This window comes from Scardinius erythrophthalmus, assembly GCF_964197995.2.
Source record: "Scardinius erythrophthalmus genome assembly, chromosome: 1".
NCBI lineage: Eukaryota > Metazoa > Chordata > Actinopteri > Cypriniformes > Leuciscidae > Scardinius > Scardinius erythrophthalmus.
The window spans coordinates 45,209,023-45,233,927 of NC_138221.1; the positions used below are offsets into that span (position 1 = coordinate 45,209,023).

Genomic DNA, 24,905 nt, shown 5'->3' on the forward strand with positions numbered 1-24,905 from the left:
TGATAAAATTATAGATCAGATGAGCCCAGGAAAATCAACTCACATTACATTTTAAACATACTAAAATGCCTCTCAAGGGAATATATATATATATATATATATATATATATATATATATATATATATATATATATATATATATATATATATATATATATATATATATATATATATAATGTAAAGTCTTTAAATTTGCATGCAGTTTGGTACAAATACAGTATTTAACAAAGGAATACTCAATTAGGATACATTTTTTATACACCATTAGCAACTAGAGAATATATCCAACTGACAAAACTGCCACAAAATGTATTTTGTACATTACTTCCACCCAGAAAATGTATTTCATACATCTGAATGATAACGCTAACTAGTGTTGTTTTCTGAATAATAAACATACTTATCTTTTTGATGCAATGTTAAAAAAACTGATACAACCAACACATTAAACATGTCAACATGCTGAAATGACACATCATACTAAAAAAACTCAAACATAACCAGGTACATAAAATGCATCTGCATTATCAGCGTAATTTTTATCTTGAAAAAGTGGGACGTTTAGAAGCAATACCTGAAACACAGACAGAAGAGATATGATTACAATAAGTATATTGCAAAAATATTACAATAAGAAATATATTTTGAACAGTGTGCATATATTTCTTTTTTCTTTCTTTCTTTCTTTCTTTCTTTTTTTCTTTCTTTCTATCTTTTTTTCATTCTTTCTTTCTTTCTTTCTTTCTTTCTTTCTTTCTTTCTTTCTTTCTTTCTTTCTTTCTTTCTTTCTTTCTTTCTATATTTACACACAATACCATTCAAAACATTTAAAAAAGGAAGCATTAAATTGATCAAAATTGACAGTTAAGACATTTATAATATTAAAAAAGATTTCAATTTCAAATAAATGCTATTTTCCGAATAGTCTTGCAAAAAAATATCATGGTTTCCACAAAAAAGCAACAACTATTTTCAACATTGATAATAAGAAATGTTTCTTAACAAGCAAATCAGCATATTAGAATGATATAAGACTTTCATATGAAAGAAGTCTCTTACGCTCAACAAGACTACATTTATTTCATAAAAAAATCATTCTAATATGCTGATTAGAATGAAATACCCAAAATGAATATCATATATATGTGAAGAGTTCAGATGCAAAAGCCTCTAAGTGCCATCTGAAATTTTCCTCTAGAATGATCATTTTTATCAAGCTTGTATATTTAAGTTCAGTAATATCACTTAAATGACAATTAATAGGTAATTTTCATTGCCATTTAAGTGAAATTACTGAACTTAAACATACAAGCTTGATAAAAATGATCATTATAGAAGAAAATTTCAGATGGCACTTAGAGGCTTTTGCATCTGAACTCTTCATATATATATATATATATATATAGTGCGCTAAAATACAGAAGATCATAAAGATTTTGGGGGGACGTTATGTCTCATTAATAATGAAGTACTGTAACTGTATATTTATATGTAACTACGGATCATTAAAATGTTACAGCCAAACCAACACCGTAAACACTGTAACTAAGAGGGAACTTGAGAAACATAAGCTACACTTTGATGCTGCAAAGAGGGGGTAAGGCAGGGGAGAGTGAACACTACACCTTTGGAAGGAAGAGGAGGCGGACGAGTCTGTTTTACAAGATCGCTCTGATGCAGCGCCTCCACTATCCAGGAGAGAGCAGTAGAGCAGTACTCCACCTGAGTCAGAAAGAGAGAGAGTATCATTCAAAAACCTGAGGTCCCCTCTAAAGTGCAGCTTCATTAATTACATCGATCGGCTGACAGCTTGGCAGATACTCAAAGCGGATCTGCATTCTAAAGGAGGATGACGGATGGTCCTTGGTCTGCGCTGAGCAAGCAAACGCAACAGCTGAGGCTAAAATAAGGCAAGACTCATAGTCTCACACCCACACACACATGTGTGCGCTCTGTAGGGCACTTATGGGTTTTAAAAGCACTTGTGGCTGTGTTTGATAGCCACAGGTAGACATGTGCGTATAGCCGCCACTAACCTCCGACTCCAGCTTTCTCAACCTGCGATCGTGATCACGAATCTCCGCCATCTGCTTCAGGACACTGTCCACCCTACGCACACATATGGACACAAATACACACATGCTGTCATTCAAGACGCCGGTGCCTGATTCAGCAGGATTTAACAGTCTCCATGTCTCCCCCTTAACACGCACAGAAACACGAAACTAGAGATGCCACTGCGAGGTTACTAAATGCCCCCAGGTGTGTATTACATTCAGATCTACTTGTCAAGAACAGACATGTTTCACACTCACTCCTTTTTTTATAAAACTCATATTTGAAGTAAAATAAGTTGACAATCGTTGATCTGAGAGAACGAAAGAACAGTGACTGACTTTGTGGAGGTGCGTTTGAGCCGCTCCGTGTCGCTCTCTCTTTGTTTCTTTCCTTGCGTGGAAAGCAGGTTCTCCTTCAGCGTCGACTCCCATGTGTTCAGCAAACTTGCCTCTTTGGTTTTCAGGTCCAGCACTAAGTTAAGAGATGCACATCACGGTTAAAGACAAACTTTGCGAATGAGGCTTTGCGTATGGTGTAGAAATATTTGATGTGCATGTAAAATAAAAATCACAAGGGAGAACATACTAAAGTGTTGGTTCTTAACGGAAGGCAGTCTCTGGATGACCCTTTTGACGAAGATATGCAGGTGGGAGATGATGATGAAGGGCGGGGAGAGGCAGGGGCGCGAGTGGTACTCCACAATCAGGTTGTAGCGCTGGAACTTCCAGTGCACATCGCTATGCTCCTGGACTTTATTGAATGTGTAACTGTAGACAGATGACATGAACACACCATCAAATTAAGCAATGGTAAGAGAGGCCATGCTGTATTGTTGCAGAAAAGGATCCGTGGATGGATCAGCTGTAAGTATTTTCACAGCACTGCATGGCCTCAAGTGTTTTATTGCTATGGCAATAGTATGGGCAAAAAACAGTAAAGGGTCCATATTAAAATTCAATACCATTTTGTCTAAAAATAAAATGAATTTTATTAAATGCAAAAAGTAGGCTAGGTATTATAAATGTACAGTATGAATAATGGATATTCAGTTTGAGATTTGGTAAATATTACATTTAACGGTGTTTTTCCACAATAATTTAAATAGTAACTTTAAGGGAGCATTAGATAATATCAAATTTATTTTTTACCTGAACATTGCAATGAGCAAGTTCACCAATAGAATATTGGTGACCAACAAGTAGACTGACAGCAGAATAAGGACCAGCCAATTAGCATCAGACTGTGGGCAGGGCTCCGCCCCGTCATGGATGAGAGTGACGTTGTCTGTACACTGTTTCTCATGTCGCTTGTCAGCTAGAGACAAATAAATAAATAAATCTTATCACAACAGAACCAATAAAATGAGCTAAGAGTACAAAAGTTTTTGGCCAGTTAGATTTTTTGAAAGAAATGAATAGTCTTATTTAGCAAGGACGCATTTAATAGATCAAAAGTGACAGTTAAAGAAATTAATAATGTTAGAGTATGTTACATGACAATGATGTACTACAAACAGAAACGTTTTCCTTTGAATTTGTCATGTACAGATGACAATGATGTCGAAGCGATCCCCGTTCACACAAATCCACGAAAACGACTAAACACACTGTATTATGCTGCCTGGCCAGTAGTTGGCAATAGTTGGCTGAAAACACAATTTTTAGTTGAAATAAGAGATATACTTATAAAAGATTACTATTTAAAATAGAAAATTTCTATTTAAAATTTATTTTAAATGTTTCCAGTTTCAACATTGATAATAATAAGAAATTTGGGCATCAAATCAGCATATCACAGTGATTTATGAAGGATCATGTGACACTGAAGACTGAAGTAATGAAGCTGAAAATTCAGCTTTGATCAGGAATAAATTACATTTTAAAATTTATTTGAATTTGCAATAACATAATTTTAACAATATTACTGTTTCTACTATATTTTGATCAAATAACTGCAGCCTTGGTAAACATAAAAGTCCTCTTTCCAAAACATTAATAAATCTTACCGACCCCAAACTATTAAAACTTATATGAGGTGATGAACTGTAAAGCAAGAATCATTCTAAAACAAACGCACCCAAAAACAGTTACAAACATTCACAAATCAGAGACACTAAGACATAAACACACACATACCATCAATTTCATCCAGTGGTATCTGCCCATATATGTGCATATATGGCCTGTAAAACACTCGCCGAACTATCCAACCAGGTCGAGTGTCGTAGGAGTACAGCAGTGCCTGATTGGCTACTCCATATGCCATTAGCCACACCCCCAGAAAGAACAGGAAGAAAAACACATCTTTCACCTGTGGAGTACATGAACATTCTTGAGCAGGATAATATGCATAATTTTAGGGCACGTTCAAAATAAAAGACTCCTCACCATTTTGCCAACTATTATGATTTTGGGACCAAGCTGTTTGTGAACTGCAAATATATGAATGAGTCTGAGCGTGAAGACCATATAGTCCACACACAGGACCGAACGACCAAAATTATATGTCCATGGAAACATCCTGTAACAAAAACACACATGCACTAACCAATACAATCACACACACACACACACACACACACAAACATAAACAAGACAGATTACACTAATTTAACCTGCAGAGAAGCCCGAGAATGAAGAGCGCGAGGGCCGTGATGTCACACTTGTTCCAGATATCTTGGATGTACAACTTCATCCTTTGCAATAGAGTGGTAGATCCTACAAAAAAAGTCTGAGAGAGATACAAATTCAGTGACTGAACGAGTTCATCAAATGTGCGTAAACACAATCAAGATTCATACCTGTCGGATTTCCTCACAGACCAGTGTAAAAACCCAGAAATACAACACAAGCTCCAAAGGGGCGGGTCCGTGGGGAGGCGGAGGCTTGAAGTCAACCAATAGGACATAAGCAAACAGGATGAGGAACAGGAAGTACATCAGCACATTGCCTAGAAACGAAGTGACCGGTGCAAACCAGAACTGCCGCCATCGATGGAATATATAAGGTCGTTTTTGAGGGACAGCCTTTGATGCTGCAAAATATACAAAAAAAATAAAGATGTAAACATCCCACAGCAGGTCAAAGTTTAACAGGATCTGTAGCCATGCAATTTAGACGCACCTTTTGGGTTTCTCTTTAAAGCATTACATTCCTCCACATCTTCATCCCTGTAAAGGACACATATGACACTCTTTATTTTATCTGCATCATCTCTAATTTAGTGAAAATGTTTATGGCACTGAGAAACCATGAATTACATGTTTGGGGGGTCAGCCAATAATAACTCGGCTCCATCGGCACTGTCGAGTTCTTTACCCTGATTAAAGTCATCTGGCATTTCGTCCATCTCCTGCTCCCTAAGAGATCGAATGGCATTAAAACTTTGAAAACTGTCCCAGAAAGAAAATTAAACTTTCATGCCACAATACTGACTTGAAACTGATGAGTTTGGAGTAGATGAAGGGAGGCAGAAAAAACGAGAGGACCAGTTTCCACACCTCTGTATTGCTGTCCATGTCCCCCCACCAAATCTCAGACAACAAAGTCTATAGCCAAGGAAGAGATGAAGAACAATGACACCAGAAAACCTAGGCAAAGCTGACACTTGAACATAAAAACAGAGCAGGTGCAGAGTAGCATGAGAACCGCTGACCTGAACTCCGTCATGGCTGAAGAAAAGGCGGGCTTCAGCCGCTGTGGCCATCTGCAGACAGGTGGCGCCACCCCATACAGGGGACTGTCTGATGAGAAGCTTGAAAGAGCGGCTCTCATTGCTCTGGTAACACTCACTGTACACATCTATTATGAAAGTGATGAGAAAATGCAGAACGCATATGAAGATCCGCTCAAATACTGACAAGCACATAAAATAATCGGTTATACACTGTTGTTCAAAGGTTTGGGGTTGATAAGATTTCTTAATGTTTTTGAAAGAACTCTCTTGTGCTCATCAATGCTTAATGTAATATTGAAATATTACAAATAACAGTTTTCTATTTTAATATATTTAAAATTCAGAAATCATTCTAATATGCTGATTTGCTGCTCAAGAAACATCTCTTATTATTTTCAATGTTAAAAACTGTTGTGCTGCTTAATGTTTTTGTGGAAATCAGTATTCTATGATGAATAGACAATTCAAAAGAACAACATTTGAAATAGAAATCTTTTGTAACATTATACACATCTTTACTGTCTCTATTGATTAATTGAATGCATCCCTTGGCGAAAAAATAAAGTCTTGCTCTCCTCAAACTTTACAACTAAAGTGTAGTGGAGTACAAAAGTCTGAGATCACAACGAAAATATGAGATATTTCAACCCTGAAATAAACTGAAAGACATTAAATGAAGAAATATTTTAGATCCTGCACTATTAGGGTCCATTCACACAGAACACGTTTTTTGCATTTAAACGTGAAACACAGGGCATAAAGAAATGCAAGGTCTAGAAACATGCTTGTAGGAGCCATTTTTATATGTCAGTAATGTATATATTATTATTGAGTGTATTAGTGTGTTGATTTAGCAAGTAATAACTGAAAGTACATATATATTTTTTTACTTTCTTTGAGAGGCAATTCTGATATTTCCTGTGTATATATATTTCAGTATTATTTTTTATGTTTTCTGATGCATAATTTCTGTTCTGTTTCTTTAATGGTTGCGCACACTTGTTGTGACGATTGAAGATTGAACTTGAACAGGTCTGCGCAAAGAAAATAAGGGAGAAACAGTTTTCTTACCGTCTTGTCAGTCATTTATGGATAAAACTTGTGTTTGAACATTTAAGGTAACACAAGATAAAGGTTTAACAAGTGTAATATCATAGAATATTTTGGTATATTTTTTGTATTCTTGTGTTTGATTAAACTCACATTTGTTTACGGATTTATGAGAGACTTCTGTGACGGGTAAGAACCCATTTTTTCCTGCCACTACAATAAAAGTGAAGTTAACCTAGGACTCTGCATCTACAATGCTTGCCTTTTTTTAACTTGAGTGCCACATTTTTAGAATGCCATGTGACACAACGGTCAAACATGTCTGTTAAACGCATGTTTACATAGAAAATCAATAGAAAAGCAGTGCAGTGGAATAAAAAAAATATGTTCTGTGTGAATAGCCACTTACTGGGTCACTAACAAGCTAAAGTTAGTGTAAAAAAGTTAAATAAGTTTAAATATGACAATAAAAGTAACATTTTCTACATGTAAAACACACTAGCGTTTTCACTAGCCGTCTCAGACTTTTGGCCCCTATTGAAAAACCCATCTGCAATCTCTTTAACTTGATTGACACCCACCATGTGCCAGATTCTCAAAGGTCTGAGCTAGTTCCTTCATGGAGAGCTTGGTCTCAGTGTCTGTCTCCAACTTAGAGAGCTCTCTTAACATCTTACACCCGGCAAGAGCACTTAGCACCGACTCCCCCGCCTCACATTTAGAGAGAAAGAGAGTGAGAAAAATTATTACAATTTTTACAACACAGACTTGATTATCTCACTGACATTGTGAAATATCATGACCAAACAATCCAGTCATGATAAATAATAAATGCTGTGCTATTCTACATGCAGCAGATTACCTCATGAAGGCCAACATATCATGATCACAAGAGTAGCCAAATACTAGAAACCCTCCTGGACACTTTCACTTGCTAAATTTCTACAGTGACATCAACAACAGAATACTTGGGCTTTACTGCTTTAGTGTGATAATGAATCTACACCATAGGTGTCAGTATAGTGTCTAGAATAGCTTTACTATGCAACTTTTATGTACTCATTACAAAAAGTTATCTTACAAAATGTCTATTAATTATGAGGTTAGAAATAATACGCAGGGAACCCGATATTGGTTTCAACTCTGATGAGAAAAAAATATACCATTTCCCAGAAGTATATGGACATTTCTCTGCGATTCTGTAGTACGGCCCAAATAAACAGAGATATCCAGGGAGACCTACAGCGCTCCCGCCGGTACACACTCTCAGTTAACAGCAACTTGTTCACATGCTGAAAAGAGGAGACAGAAACTACGATCACAACATTGTTATCAATAATGTATTAACATGTGTATCACCACTCCCCAATACCTTTGAAAAAACCTGGCTGATACCTTCATTGCTTTCCTTGAGGAGACTCCCTGACGTAGATCAAGAGGGCCATAGTAAAATGGCTGACAGACATCTTCCATGATTTCCGATAACACCCGCGAAACCTGAGAGATGGAAACATTTGGAAAGAACAGCATTTAATTATAATAGAAATACAGTAATTGTAACATGATAAATCTTTACTGTCAATTTTGATCAATTTAATTCATCCTTGCAGAATGAAAGCATTAAAAGTATTAAAAAATCGCATTGAACGATACTTTTGAAAGGTAAAGTGAGTGTGTATACTATATATTTATGTGTGTGTATGTTTTCTGGTTAACATCTGTCCTTTTACCTCATATAGGGTGAGGTCTCGAACAGCAGATAGTGTTGGGAGGGCTGTTGCGTGGCTCTTGAAAGAGGAATTCTCATCGTGTAGGGTCTGAGAGGCTGCTAAGCCCACTCGCTCCTGCAGCCTTCTCTGGAGGAATGAGGAGACCAGATCACAGTGCGACAGTGAGCTGTAAAGGCCCTCTAAACGATGGTGTGTCAGATAGTCCAGAATGTTCAAGCCGGTTTCCACAAACAGACGCACAAAATGGGGCTTGTCATTCACCAGCGCATCAGTCATTGATTCCTCCAGGTCTTCATACTGACAGAAAGATTAAACAATAGAAGTGGTCATGTTAAAACACAGTTCCGCTATCAGTAATTGTAAACTGTGCTGGAAATGGTTTCAGTCTGCTGGTACTCCTACCCTCCACTGGATTTCGCCATTGAAGAGTTCGCTCTTGGCGATATCCACCCTGTTCCAGGCCACTGCCAGCTTTAGCTCTTCAGTGTACTCGCTGGCATCATTAGAATCCCGTTTAGCAGCTGAACACACACACACACACACACACATAAACCCACGTGTACGTACTGTAAACGTGTTGAATTCTCAAAGCAGGTGATTTAATCTCACCTCTTACAAGAGCTTTAAGGATGATTGTGTCAAAGTCATCAGGCCCTTCCTTGTCTCCATGGAACACGGTGATCAGATCTCTGTTATCATAGATACTGAGTACCTGTGTGAAAGAGAGAAAAGTTACTAAAAGTAAAGGAAATACCTTTGTCCTGCATGCACACTCTACCCAGGCTCTTGCTGTACGCTCACCTGATCCACAAGCTTCTCCAGATCTGTCTCAGAAGGGAAATGTTTCTTGATTCTCTCTCTCACTCGATCCCTGAGCTCAACGCTGGCGCTTTTCCTGCTTTGCTCGTCAGCGGATGGCAAAGTGGGACTCACAGGCGGACTCAGAGGTGTGCTGAGGTCCCTCAGTATTCCTGCTATCAGGTCTGCTGCTGAACCCGACCCTGCCAGCACCAACCATGGAGTGGTGTTTTTCAGAGATAAATCCATTCTCTGCAGTGATAAAGAGATTATTTGAATATGTTTTTAATATATAAATGAAGAAGCCTCTAAGTGCCATCTGAAATTTCATTCTAGAATGATCATTTTTATCAAGCTTGTATGTTTATGTTCACTCTTTTCACATTACTGTCAATGCAAATTACCTATTAATTGTCATTAAAGTGAAATTATTGAACTTAAATATACGAGCTTGATACAAATGCTCATTTTAGAAGAAAATTTCAGATGGCACTTAGAGGCTTTTGCATCTGAACTCTTCAAATACATTTATTTAATGCTATTTTAGATATCTAGATCTATACATGAGCAGCTATGACATTTAAATGAATTTAACTGGTGAGTCTCATCCAAACAATAATGCCAGATGCAAATAGCAACATGGACATTGTGTAACAGGCCAAACCATGAAAAAAAAAGAAAAAAAAGAATGAACAAAACAAAGTCAAGTAATTTGTAAACATGCATGGTTTTGTTCATGGTGACTCAAGACTACATTAAATAGGTATACAATAAAATAAAATAATTTTTAAATAAAATTCATTGTAAAATAATAAACTATTTTTTAAATATCAATATTAAATAAATAAAATAAATTTGTGTGATGACCTCTAGCATTGAAGCATCTCCTGCGATCAGCACACACAAAACAGGAATCTCAATGCTGCCGCTCCCTGGTGAGGACATGAAGAAGACTTGATTTGTTAACACAATGGTAATGCAGCATGTTTTTACTAATAATGCATTAAATCAAAACTAAATTGAGGGAAAACGACAAGTGGCCACTTGTTTCATAACTGCATTCTCTGTCTTCTCCACTAGAGAGCAGTGCAGCCCTCATGGCATGCCAAATGAAACCATTCTGAAGGGAAATACCAAAACTACTGTTTTTCATAACAGTACACTAATGTTTAGGTTCCATTTCCCTTCCTCTCACTCTGTGTTTACTTCTCTGTTATTTATTTATTTGATAAAAGGAAGTGCATAGTTCCTCAGGGATGTGCATGTGCTTCCCATCACGGTGCTTGATGAAGGTGCTAGATAAAGACTCATCCCCTCCATTATTTGAAGCCCTCTGATTTATGGTGCAGACCTAGTATACCCTTGGCTTAAAGGGAACATACTGTACGTAACAGGTAGAGAAATTATAGTGTCAAATGTATGTATTGTTTAGTAGAATCCACACTGCTAAATATGTGGAAATAAGAACACGTGGTGACAAGTGTGCATCATTTTTATTTGATAGAAAACAAGGGTGATTCACTCTCACAGATGCTGCTTATTTTTGTGTTATGTAGGGGAGAGCGGGGCACAAAGTAACGCTTTTTGACTTTCTCAGTTTGTGTAAATCTACTTATGGTTCAGAGTATTTATTTTTCCCACATTAATTTCCCACAAGTCAAGTACATTTATGTGTTTTTGTTTTATTAATACAGTATATACTTTTTTCTTGATATACCCCGAAAGAATGGAAGTGAAATGTGACAACATGCCCCATAGGTGGGGTACATTGTAACATGTGTGGGGCACATTGTAACATGACCATATGACAGCTTAAAATGTTATCTGATCTAATAAAAAAAATAAAAAACAAAAAAAATTCTAAATAAAATACAATTAAAAACGTTTTCATATAAAATAATGGCAATTTTTAATAATTAAATATAAACTCATTTTTGAGTTTTGACTACAAACGCATGAAAACACAGATATACAACATAGTTCAAAACAAATAAATAATTAGTAATTTCTGAACATTGACTCTCAGTCTTTATTCACCTTTTTCTCACGTTTTCTCAATAAAATTAATAAAAGTATAGAATATAACAGCATATTTCTAATAGGGACACATTGTAACGCAGTGTTACAACATGCCCCCGCCTGCACAACTGGGGTTTAAACCCTGCTAGTGTCTTCTGCTAGTTAGCAAAGCATTAAATAACTATCTCAACTGTTAAATAACATCTTGGAGATTAAAATAATATCAGATTTGTCTTATTTTAAATAAACACAAAAAAAATAGAGATGAAAAATGTACTTAAGTAAGAAATTTACTTTTGCTATGGTTTAATAAATGTCTATGGATATCTTCCAAAAAAATGTATTTTGGCGGAATTTTTCTATATAGTGTTGATATATGGCAACTAGTAAATGCACAAAGTTTCGTCATCCAAGCATATGCGGAAGAATTTAAAACAAGCGTGTTACAACTAGCCCCGCGTTAGGTTGTGCCCCGCGCTCCCCTATAATGTATCAGGTGTTTTCTCTGTTGTGATTTTTTTCTTCTTCTTTACTTAATTTATGTTTCATACTTTTCCCTCTTGCATTATAATTCCATGGGAGAGAGAACAAGGGCAATTCACTCCTAAAGAGGCTGCTTATTTGTGTGTTGTATCAGGGAATAAAGGATACAAGGAAACTGCCACCTGCTGTCCCATGTCCATAATAAATGTGTTATAACGTAATATTTTTTGCTGCTGGTGTTTATTTTATGAATAAAATAAATATTAAAATGAATATTTTTATATCATTTATTTAAAATGTAAATAACAACGCCCCTTAGCTGTTCTAAATCCACTGTAAAACACGGCTTCGCGGGGCTTATTGCTTAAATTAGTGCTTTTTAGTTGAACCCTCTTCTCTCTCTTACCCCAGATGCCAGTGCGCTGATGGGAGATGAAGTCCTCCAGGTTGGCTCTGAACGGTGTCTCACTCCCTCTGTGGCCTACACTCCCATCATCCACGAGGAGGAAGGCCTGGTGGTTGTTGTCCAGGCAGCTGGATTCATGTGGCAAGTTGCGCACATAGTATCGTGCCGGGAAGCTACCCTTGTATGGAGTAAACAACAGTACATTTTTACTGTTAGCCTATAGGGCGAAGTCCTACAACAGTTCTCAAAACTCTCTTTAGTTTTTTATGACATTTCCTGAAATGCAACTTTACACTGTGTAAAAAGTATCTGGACACTGAGCTTCACTTAAAATGTCTGCATTTCACTTGATATTTCGCAATATATATAAAACCAAATGGCCTCAACAAACAAATTGTACATAACTTTGCCAGTCTGAGACATTTTTGCAACTATATTGAAAGGGGTAGCTACTTTACCACTGGCAAGATGGGCTTTCAATTAAACTTGGCTGCCTATACAGTGGAAAAGCTAAAATAGATATGTTTTCAAATCTGTGCAACTTGACTGACTAGAGAAAACCGAGAAAAAATGCTGTTGTTTTCCCTTTTGCCAAATAGGTAGGAAAACTTCAACACCCACAATGCACTGGCCACTCCCACCAGGCTGCTATGGACATGCTGTGAATCAGTTAAATACTGCCTTGCTTCAGTCAAGTCAAGTCAAGTATATTTGTATAGCGCTTTTCACAATACAGATTGTATCAAAGCAGCTTCACAGTATTAAATTAAAATAATATAACAAGGTTTGTTTCTAGTGGAATTTATTGATTGATAAAATTAAATTAAATATTCCAAAAATATCCCCAAAATATCCCCAACTGAGCAAGCCAAAGGCAACAGTGGCAAGGAACCGAAAAACTCCATCAGGTGACCTAATGGAGAAAAAAAAAACCTTGGGAGAACCCAGGCTCAGTCGGGGGCCAGTTCTCCTCTGGCGTTTATAAACTAGAGGCTGGATTTAACTGTAAGATTAAAAATATTATATGAATGCCTGGCTGAAGAGATGCGTCTTTAATCTAGTTTTAAACTGGGAGAGCGAGTCTGAGCAATGAACAGTATCAGGAAGACTATTCCAGAGTTTAGGAGCTAAATGTGAAAATGCTCTCCCTCCTTTGGTGGATCTGGATATCCTAGGTATGACCAAAAGCCTCGAATTTAGTGATCTTAAAGAGCGCGATGGATTATAGGGCGATAGAAGATCCGTTAAATAGACTGGAGCTAAGCCGTTTAGGGCTTTATACGTCAGTAGCAATACCTTGTAATTAATACGGGACTTTATAGGTAGCCAATGCAGTGATGATAAAATCGGTGTTATATTTTCTTGATCTAGTAAGAACTCTAGCGGCTGCATTTTGGACTAACTGTAGCTTGTTTATTGAGGATGCAGGACAACCAGCTAATAAAGCATTACAGTAATCTAGTCTCGAGGTCATGAACGCATGAACTAACTTTTCTAACATATGAACTAACATATGAAATATGATTTTCAAAAGACAGGTTGCAAGTTCAGTAGGAAACACTTTTTTAGCAAACTTTTAGTCATAATGGTGTCGACTTGTATTGTTCCCGGGTTTAAGAACTCAAAGAGTAAACGTTTAGGGGGAGTGAGTTACTTTCAGTTTACAGTAAAGGAACCAGCGTGTTGTAGGCAGTGGTTAAAGGCTGTAAAGAATTGTAAATATGAGGAGAACACCGACACTGAAAATCGGAAAAATCTCAGTGTTTGTAATAAGAATTTAAAACCGGTCGGAGGACCACAAACAGTGTACATGGGGAAAACTCGAAGGCCCGCCCAACAACCACTGAAGCAAAACAACGTCGTGTGCAGGCAAGAAAGTGTTTCATTTTCATCAGAATGCTGTTTAAAGAGCAGACAAAGTACGATACAATTTTCAGTGATAAACCCCTTACAATAACTGTTCTGTTCATAAGCTTCTGTCGATCTGACTGTACGTGAGCGGGAATGCAAAAATGCAGAAGTATAATCTGAAGTTTTCACAAAGGGCCTGGAGCTGTCAAAAGTTGCTGACAAATAAACGTCCAATATCCAAGAACAATTATTAATTATTGTTTTATAGTATTTTACAATAATAATACTGATGACATAAATTATGATATATGATGCTAATTAAATATTAATTTTAATTATATAATTATTCTTATTACCATTACCATTGCTTACTTAATTTTTAACCATAAAGATCTGTAAAAATATTAGTGAAATCATTTTTGGCCTTATCAGGGTCTATTAATCACATTAACTATTACACAAATTTGATTACCATGAAGTGTACTATAATTGATGACCATAAAGTGTACTACACATTAAATATTACTATAAATGTATATATATATATATATATATATCAATAAATATAAATACAAAAATAATTATTGTTGGGGCTCACACATTTTACTTGTTGCTTTCGTGTGAAGTGCTCATAATAGAGCAGAATGGACTCTGTGGGTTTACCTGTGGGTTTATGAGTTGCTGACGTTGGTAAATCAAGCCCCAGGGCGCAACACCAACGGCAATAACTTTGGCCTGGGAAAGAGATGAAGCTGTTGCACAATGATCCCTCACTGCCTCACCTACACAGCGGCCAACACCCTCCCTCAGACCTGATGTCATGATCCAAGCCCCTGGAAAAAGAGAAAAAAAAACAGGATATGTTACTATTATCTAAATTACACAGAATACATCAGAGTCACAATCACTGATAATGAAAAACAAAGTGTTTAACATAATGCAACACACAACTTCTGGAATCAAGCAAGGCTTACCATATATATATATATATATATATATATATATATATATATATATATATATATATATATATATATATATATATATATAAACCTTATCTGTTAAGCATTGCTTCAAACACGCACAGGAGGAATTCCAGTTTGGCCAGTCTGTCACTGACCTTAAGACTAATTACTGGATTCATGGTTACAAATAACAGTTATTTTCCACAGTTACTTTTCAAGCTGTCTGTCCTAATTTACTCTATGAGACATAGGTGGCCAAGAACCATATCTGAGTTAAAACTTTTAAATACAAAAAAAGTTAAATGTACACAAAATGTCTATGCACCCAGAGCAAAATTGCACAGTCCATTTTTGTTATCATGGTAATTCATGCCTTGGTGGATGTCTTCAGACACACAGATCTGTCAACCTGGGATAGGTTGCCAAGTCTGCATATGGGTATGGCATATTTTCAGAGTTTATATATGCACTAGGGTCATTTGGCTAGTTTTGTGACCCAGATCTGGCGGCCCTGAAATATAAAATATAGATATATGTAGTATATATAGTATAAAAATAACAGAAGTGCTCTAAATATTGCATTCCAATCATTGCATTCGGTCTGAATTCCCAACACATGTATTTCTATACCTCCCACACGTCATCAGCGTGTTCTGTAAGGCTATGTGGAGTTAGACAGACGTGAGTCACTGAGCGCCACAAACAGAAAGCCGTTTACAGCTCCTCCTCGACCAAATGAGCTAATGCTGCGTTCATGCGATGTCATAATTATAATTATGATAAGGCAACCCGTGATGTTTTACCCAGAGCTGTTCACATACGCTCTGAGGGAGGGTGGAATCTCAAACTTTTAAATCATCACCATGTGATATTAACTAAAAGGTTGTTAGAATGATAAGTATATTATGTGTGTATATGAAGACTGCTGAGGGATGTCAGAAAAACACACAAAAATAATAATCACAATTATTCTGCCATGTGAAAAGTGTTTAATTAACTACATTTTTTTTTGTATTAATTATTAATTTATTTCAGTTAGTTTTCAACCTCTACTAGAATTTTTCTCACTTTTTTAGATTTATTTTAGTTAAAGAAAATGTAACATGACTTAAAAATAACAACAGCCTTAATCTCAGGTTTAGCTTTAGTATACAATAATAACCCAGGTCGAAGGGTGGAGGGTGTAGGTAGGGCTAACAGTCCACATGTGATTTATTTAGTATATAGAGTGTATAAAGGTTTCAAGCTCGTAAGATTATATAACTGAGCTGAACAAACACAAGCAGGAGAGGTTACCTGTGCTCTGTGCGGCCCGGACAAGACCCTGTCTGATCACTTCTCGCACCCAGGTCTTCACCGGCTCCTTCCCCTCTCCCCCCACAACCGACACCACCAGATTGGGTACTGGCAAACCCCATTGTGATGTCATCAGAGAGTACACATTGTCAGGTGGTGTGTCATGTGACAGACGCAGGAACTTGGGGATAAAAGACGAATGACATATAAATGCACAGCAGAAAAACATTTTATCTTGAACACTTCTTTTATTCAGCCTAAACTAAGGTACAAAGGCATCCAGACAAGCGTTTCATTCAGACATGTAACACATGCACAAATGTGCATGATATTTAATATGTTGTCACTGTAAGTAGGAAGGGATTTGTGTCAAAAGTAAAAGACTGAACAATGGATCTGCCTGAGGCAACACACGCTAATATTAAATGGTGCCAACTCTCAAATACTTTGGTATTAAAGTGTGGTTTTGTTACTGTCTAATGTTAAAATGTAATTGGCTTTAATGAGAAATGTCTAGGCGCTTTGGGGTGGGTCAAAGGGACGTTTATAATCGCTGTGGATTAAAAAATGTCATTGTTCTTCGCTAATTACTCAGCGATCTGGCATACTTTTACGGCAAATGAAAATAGAGTACAGTGTGTTCAATAAATTATACTCCTGTTTAACAACAATTTAAACAGTGTATAAAAACTTAAAACATAAATTTGTTGTGAGAATCGAAAATGACGTGATCTATAAACTTTGTAATTTCTATAATATACCATGCATGTTTTTTAATGGCTGTGCTTCTGCTTTGCATGTGTGAATTTTACACATTTATAATATGATCTTAATACATTTGTATTAATTTTTTCTTTCATTTATTTTATTTATAATTTACTTTCGCCATCATGAACTAACAATGAAAACATTTCTATCTGTTCCAGTTCATTTATTAATATACTTTTGTTCATTGTTAATTCATGTAGAAATTAACAAACCATAAATGCTGTAAAACTATTGTTCACTGTTAAGGTCACATGTACCGTTGTTAAGTGAATCATCGCAGGCAAAATTCCAGTCATTTTAACAGGAATTCGGGCGATTGTGAATGTTAAGGGTTTAGAGGGAATTCCCCCTCACAGATTTCACCATGGATTCAGTTGACCAACAGAAAACTGCTTGGTTTTACAGTGTTGAAGAAATATTGATATTTAACTTTTTTTTCATTAACTTTCTTAGACATTGTGTGGTTTTAAGCATTTGTTTCTCTTCTGAAATGTATGTATGTTTGTGCGCCTGACGTAAGCAAGACACAATCAGTAAGACAAATGGTTAAGAACCTTTAACTCTTTAGGTATGGAAGATAATTTAGCCAAGGGGGGTTAGAGGGGTCATTCTGTTCTAAATCAGCTAGATGTGGCCATGCTGGGTGAGTGGAAAACTACAGAGGAAAGACCTTGAAGAAGGAGTATAAGAAGGGAATTTCCTGGGCTGGGTGTCAGGTCTTGCTCACGTCATGGGGTAGCTGCTGTGATACAATTTGATTCTTGGTGTCTCTTATCAGGGGCGTCATGCAAGCCAAAATTCTGGGGGGGCACAATCTGAGACGTTGCACTTGTTTCCTGACGGGTGATATGGATCATGTTAGGAGGGGTCAGGGGGTTTCTCCCCCTGAAATTTTTTTTACATTTGGCTGCTAAACATACCATTTCAATGCAGTTTGGGAGGGACAGAAATACCTTAACGGAGCTAGCAGCAACCCTCCTCTATCTGAGGACTAAGTTAAAGTATCTATTTTGTAAGTTTATGTAAAAGACAGGTTGATGAAAGAACTGCAAGCTCAAATTCAAAAGCTTTTGAAGTCTACTTCATTAAAGCATGTTTACACACACACTTACTGTACACTTAGGCCTACTACACATGATTTTAAAAACAGTACCATTGCAGTTTTTATGTTATGATTTTAAATTGGTATGTGACCTAAGAACGATCTTACATTAAAGGTACATAAAGGTGCTGAGGTCTGACTTTGTGGTGCTCTGAAATTAAGTTATTTTAATATTAATATGTGATGAAGGACTTTGAAAGAAGTTTGACAGATTTCAATACTGAATAAAAGGTTAACACTAGCCTACCCCTTTTATTTGAAAATGGTTAATATTTGACAGAAATGTAAAAAAGTAATCAAATCAAATCAAATGTAATATGTAACATTACTTTAGTAAAATCATTGAAATACTGTAGTTACACTGCTTATTATGTTTCAAAACCGATCAGATAACGTTATATGGCTTTGTATGGCAGTAACGTTAGCCAACTAGTTTACGGTTAGACTAGGCAAGCTATCGATAATGTTACTGACACAACTTAAGTTAATGCTCTGAATTCGCAGCTAATATCAAATCCATAACTTTTTGATCAAGTTCAAATTTTCAGGTCAACCACAAATAATCCCACTACCTTTTAATATCATCAGATAACTAATTCAATACCGATTTGTTGCTTTGCCCACTTACCACTTCAAGACCATCTGTAAAACATTGCCAGCTCAACGTGCATTCCTATCAAAAGATGCGCGTAGCGCTCTAGATTTGATATACACAGACACCATATTAGGAAAAAGGGGCGGGCTGATGCTGACCGATTTATACACATCCAGAAGAATACATTTGATTCGTTATAGGCTCTGGTATATTATGGAGCATAATAGGAATTAAAGTTGTGACAAAAAAATTATCAGGGAGGAAAAATCTGAGGGGGCACGTTGAATGGGCATGACGCCACTGTCTCTTATGCAGTGATGATGATTGTTTAATTATTGTTTTTGCCACAACAATTGGTGTCAGAAGTTAGGATTCCATGGCAGTTTCTTCTGGCCCTGAGTAAAGCGGATTGACGATTGATCATCCTGAAGCACCAGGCTTTATCTTACCACGCAGAATTGAGAGAGAAGAGCCAACTGCTATCAGGGCCAGGAGGGACTCCACTGGCAATAGAATCATCTCTGGTAAGAGACACTCAAATTTATTTTGTGTGGTGGTGTAATTTTGGTATGACTGTGAGTGAACCATAGTGGCTGAGACTATTTCTTTGGTGCGGGCATAGAAAGTCACCGGCGGTCTAGTAACTAGCTCGTAAAAGTGGACGGAAGAGCCACACCTGATTAATTGGGTGAACCGGAATCAATCGAGCGATGGAAAGTGCTCACGAAAAGATTTTGAGTAAGCCGTAATTACAGGGCACTGGAAAGTGCAGACCTGGCCGATTTTGGGTTAAAAAATTGGATCTGTCTGAGAAGTCTGACAGATTAGTAAGACGCGTGTCGAAGAAAAATCCAGGGAAAGTAGAATCAGCCAGTATTGGGTCATCTCCCGTAAGCTCGGTAATTTTTATACAGTTTTCTGTCAAAAAAAAAAAAAAGAAAAAAAGAATTACGGACATAAATGCATGCTGGACATACAAAAGCTGATCAAATATCATGATTTTTCCTAAAGAGGGAACTTTAAGTGTCACTAGGCTGACAGCGGTGAGAGACTCGGTGGAAGAGGCAGGCACGTGCACACATAGACATCAAAGGGGGCTTGAGCACCTGCCCTTTTTATTCCTGGAGAGAAAGTGCCCTTTTCTCCAGTAGCACCTCAATGCAGTACACAAGATCCGAGGGGAGGAGTCGGATCTTATATAAGGGGTGGAGATTGGTAGGTTTAGGGGTGGAGATGGGTAGGTTTAGGGGTGGGTTTAGGGATCAGGGGGTGGAGACGGGTAGGTTTAGGTATATGTAAGGTGGGAGGAGTTGGATTTTATCCAACTCCTCCCCCTGGATTTTATGCTCTGCATTGAGGACCATCTCCTTTTTTCTGGGGTGCTTTTTTCTATTTTTGAAAAATAATATATATTCCTGTTTGCGCACAGCTTCCCTGTCAAACAAATATATTTATTGAATTAATTAATAATAATTTAGCCGTAAATAAAATGACCCACATGATGACCTTTCACCTCATTCCTCACGCTGCACGCACATTTTTTTTATTTCGCGCGGCTATGCGCACTACCAGAGGATGTCTTCAAATCTGCGGCTGCTGGTAAGTGGCGTTTCATTCTCAGCGAAGTGATTTTGATGTTCGTTTACTTATTATTATTTTACAAGGACGACGTGAAGAGAGAAGGCAGAGATGTTGTTTATATTGCTGTGTGTAACGTTAGGCTATAGAAGTAACTGTTTTCCTGAATGCCATCAAGATTGAAACCGAGACTGATTTCATAGCAGGTCAATAAACAAATAGTTAAAATTAAGTCACTTACATTTTAGACGCAATGACTATTTTTGTTCTGTTTCAGCAGCGAAAATAGTTCCAAACAAAGATCACTGCAGAACCATAGCGCATCTCACAGCAACACTTGTAGCATTACTGAATGATTCAGCATTTTGAACGAATCGGTTGAGTCAAAGATTCAATTACCCATTCATAAACTGCCTCGTTCTGAATAAATCAGCCGTTTGAATGAATCATTTGAATGAATGACTCAATGACTCGCTCTTTAAGACGGTCGCCTGCCGCCTCCTACTGGCGGTTTAATTTTATAAAGAATCATTCTTTTCAACATTCCTTATTTGTATATTCAAAAGTATTTAAAATAATCCAAATTAATACAGTTATAATTTTTCAATGTTAATTATTTAATTTGATTGGTAACAGCCTAGTGTCTTATTATTTTAATTAAATATATTGATCAAATTTGAGAATTTGAAATGAAAGATGGAGCATACATTTAATAAAAATAGTGGAAAAATGCCCTTTTTAAAAGGTACAAAAAATTAGTGTTTTCAAAGTGATGTAATGAAACATTGACAATTTAAGTTTGAAGGGAGAAAAGCCTCTGTTTAGGCTATTAAGGAAATGTAATTTTGCCAAAAGAAGAACTTTTATTTTAAATAAATGTTCGTTTTAAATCAGCCTACTTCAGTGTGATATGTTACCATATTATCATGCTTAACACTGAGAATTTGAATAATTGTAATGTGATGATCAGATGCAGATATCTAAATCAGAGAATATGGGCGGTTTGCGGGTGGATTATTTATTTTAAACCAGTGGTTCTCAACTCCAGTCCTCGGGACCCACTGCTCTGCACATTTTGTATGTCTCCCTTATTTAACACACCTGAACCAGATCATCAGCTCGTTAGGAGAGACTCCATGAACTGATTTGAGTGTGTCAGAAAAGAGAGACATACAAAATGTGCAGAGCAGCGGGTCCCGAGGACTGGAGTTGAGAACCACTGTTTTAAACAGTGGATTCGGGTGACTCAAAGTGCACCAAATTAATGAATTTATCTTTAAAATGTACAAAAAAAATTTACGGGGGGCATGCCCCCGGACCCCCCTAGAGGTACCACACTCCACCAACAAAAATAATGTGGGAGACACATTAGGCTATATGATGATCTACAAAAAAATACTAGTTTAATTATCTTATTATTAAAATACATTATTAGGATTTTTACCACCTCCGCCTCATTTTGAGGCTGTAAAAACCCTGTTACTGTATTTTGATCACAGCCCTATTTAAAGCCTTGTTCCATGTGCCCCCTTTTATACTTTGAGCACCTGCCCCTCCAGAGGTCTCTGCACGGCCCTGGGAAGAGGGGAGTGAAAACAAAAACAAAAAGGTTGTTGTATGAGAGGTGTGTGTGGGAATGTACTGGTTAGATGAGGCAGAGCGAAAAGAAAGGAAAAGGATACAGAAGGAACTGGCATGTTGGGAAATAGAGATTGAGATATGAGTAATATAATATTTTGGTTTTTGTGGAACAGTAGAGATAAGTGGGACTGAGAAAATAATGATAACATTAAGTTGAATCTGCAGACCAGAACAAACAAACAAACCAGTTTTAAAAAAAATGTATGACTGTATACTTTATGAAGAGTCCTGAAACAAACAGTGAGACAGAAGAGAGCAAACGCTGTAAGCAGCTGTGCTCTGAAGCTCCGACTTCAAAGAAATGTGAAATTAAAAAGAAAATGTTTAGTCAGGGTTTTGATTTTGTTTTGAAATTTAAACAACAACTTGACTGGCTAAACAAAGAAAGAAACTGAACATTTTTCATTTTTAGCCTTGTATTGCTGCCAATGATTACAAAAAAAAAAAAGTACAAGTAATTGTAATTATGGGTCGGGGATCATTTCCTTGGACAAATGTGACTCAAGTTAAACAGAAACATTGTGAAAACACCTTAGAAAATGTGAGTGATTTTCTGTGCAGCTTATGAAAATGAATGTGCTGCCAATAATAATGATGAAGATTATGATTCGGCTATTGTGATTGAATCCGCCACTGGTGGACCGTCAAAAGAATACAGAGAACTGCTTATCAGTGGCTCTGTTTACATTCCTGATCGGGACACACTGCTTCAAGGGTGTGCAGTAAGTTGGAGCCGTTTGCAAGCTCAATGATCAAACTATAGGCAAGGTGACAGAGAGGGTTTTAATTATGGTCAGCAGGGCATTTAGCCCGTAACTGTAAATGCCCACTCAGAAGGTGCTAAAGAAAGTGAAAAGAACGAGCGAGTAAATAAGGGAGAAAAGAAAGTTAAAGGAAAGTTGATAGATGGAATTCTTAAGAAGATTGAAGAAGGTTGAAAGATTTAAGTCTTAAGGGAATCCTTTTGAAGGAAAGATCTATATTAATATTTTTTATAAGTGAATTGATCAAATAAGCAATAGCAGTATTACTGGATTAACAATTGCTAAATGTAAAATGTAGAAAGGCATCTGATTAAACAAACAGCTTGTTAGTGTTTTGAACGTGGAGGAATAGTGTTGACCATGAAAGAACTAGGAGTTATGGGCTGAAACAGTTTGCTTCTCTGAATCTGGTGTGTGCTGTGGCTGAAAAGGCCAGTGCGACAGTGAAAAGGCCAGTGCGACAGAGACACGATCTGAGTGGGAATGTAATGTCTAAATTCCCTGATGTGGGGGGGGGGGGGGGGACTCTGAGTGCTATTAAGTGATAATAATATGTTTCAGGTTGTTGATTCCACAGGTCAGACCAAAAGGGACGACCGGCAAGACAAGATGTGGACCAACTAATGGTTTAAGTTTAGCAGAATAATTTGTTTTGTGACGATTTTGATGATTTTGTTTGATTAAATCAAACTAGGGCTTAGTATTGATATAGATCTAATGATTTGATTGGTGCAAATGTTTTCAGGAAAAATAGAAAATCTATTCAATGATGTGAAGTATGTGAATGAGTTTTCTTAGTTGGTTGGTTCATGACTCTCTGGGGAGGGTGGGCATACTGGGTGATTCAAACCATACTGCTAATTTTAGCAGTAGGATTGGCGATATTGTTATGCTTGCAGTGTATTATGAAATGTGTTTCCAGCTCAGTACAGAGACTGATGAGAGCAGGGAGGTCTGTTCAATTGGTGAAAATGACAGTCTATATCCTGATGATGATAATGGTGAACACAAATGTAAAGATGATGGAAGTAGCGGAAGCTACAATGAAATGTGGTAAATTGGGGTATGTTTTCTTTTCTTGTTTTTCTTATTTTCTGAGGACGACTATATGTAAAGAGGGTTAAAAGCAGCAGTCATTCGTGTTACGAGGTGGCGTACAAGGACAGGGTTTGAAATGAGGGATTTTTATCTACTTTTTATTTTTTTGTATTTCATTGTATGGCTTGTTGAATCAACCAGGGGTGTTGAATTAATATGTTTTTCCTACTAATATAATCTATACTATTTCTTGTTTATACTGCGGTGACTGAGGGTCTAGCCCATGCTAGGAATACAGCAACAGTGCTTGCTAATTTAGCCCGGCTTCAGATAAACTTTTACTTGCTTGCTATAAAATGAAGGGCCTATCCTTACAAAAACAGCCTAAGCTTTTTCCTTTTAATCTTTTTTCACAAGGTTCAAGTAGAGTGATCAGGTATACGAAAATCAGACATGAAGAGTATAATTGTGATGTAAAGACTTGAAACAGTTATAATCATTTATGGGTTTGATGTTGAGTGAAATTATAATCATGTATGAGTTTTCTTAGCATTATAAACAAGCATGAGTTTTAAGTTGTTATAATCAGTACTAATGTAGTGTTAATGAAACCAATCTTTTATCAGAGAATGATAAAGAGGAGGAATTGTTGTAGAAAAATTTATATTTTACTTTTTTTTCATTAACTTTCTTAGACATTGTAAATCCTGTGTGAGCTCTGTTTTATACATCGCTACACTATTGACACTATTATCAGAATCTTGCTGAAATATTTCTAATGTGCAGAAATGCATTAACTAATGTTAATGATTAGAACCTCACTGAAGACTATTATCAATTAAATATAGTTGCATTATCAGATGGGAGTTCATATTCTGGGTTAAAGTAATTGTGATTGTGTGTTCTTGAGCAGGAGTAAAAAAAAAAAATACCCACAGGACTGTTTCTGCGTCCGGCTCCAGCAAACTCCAGGCTGTCCAAAGGCATCAGTGGGGTATTCAGAGGTGTGCTGTGCACTGTCCCATTGGCTGACTACTTGATCATCTGCCGTTATGGATGCATGATGTTCCCGTGTTCCACCACACTGG

The 24,905-nt window shown here is 36.8% G+C and overlaps 1 protein-coding gene across 1 annotated transcript in view; it reads right to left on the minus strand.

Annotated features, from left to right (window-relative positions):
* Positions 1-192: 192 nt before the first annotated feature.
* The window catches only part of trpm4a (transient receptor potential cation channel, subfamily M, member 4a), a 27,392-nt gene continuing 2,679 nt past the window's right edge, over positions 193-24,905 (minus strand). The window contains 27 exon segments of the mRNA XM_081374434.1: positions 193-574; positions 1,626-1,722; positions 2,037-2,109; positions 2,397-2,529; positions 2,644-2,825; positions 3,207-3,372; positions 4,194-4,368; positions 4,446-4,578; positions 4,673-4,788; positions 4,859-5,091; positions 5,181-5,227; positions 5,318-5,416; positions 5,493-5,605; positions 5,713-5,858; positions 7,365-7,494; positions 7,947-8,075; positions 8,179-8,280; positions 8,514-8,810; positions 8,916-9,034; positions 9,123-9,225; positions 9,315-9,563; positions 10,179-10,243; positions 12,220-12,397; positions 14,734-14,903; positions 16,332-16,512; positions 24,754-24,789; positions 24,791-24,901. Coding sequence (XP_081230560.1) covers positions 540-574; positions 1,626-1,722; positions 2,037-2,109; positions 2,397-2,529; positions 2,644-2,825; positions 3,207-3,372; positions 4,194-4,368; positions 4,446-4,578; positions 4,673-4,788; positions 4,859-5,091; positions 5,181-5,227; positions 5,318-5,416; positions 5,493-5,605; positions 5,713-5,858; positions 7,365-7,494; positions 7,947-8,075; positions 8,179-8,280; positions 8,514-8,810; positions 8,916-9,034; positions 9,123-9,225; positions 9,315-9,563; positions 10,179-10,243; positions 12,220-12,397; positions 14,734-14,903; positions 16,332-16,512; positions 24,754-24,789; positions 24,791-24,901 — 3,618 coding nt within the window. The 3' untranslated portion in view covers positions 193-539.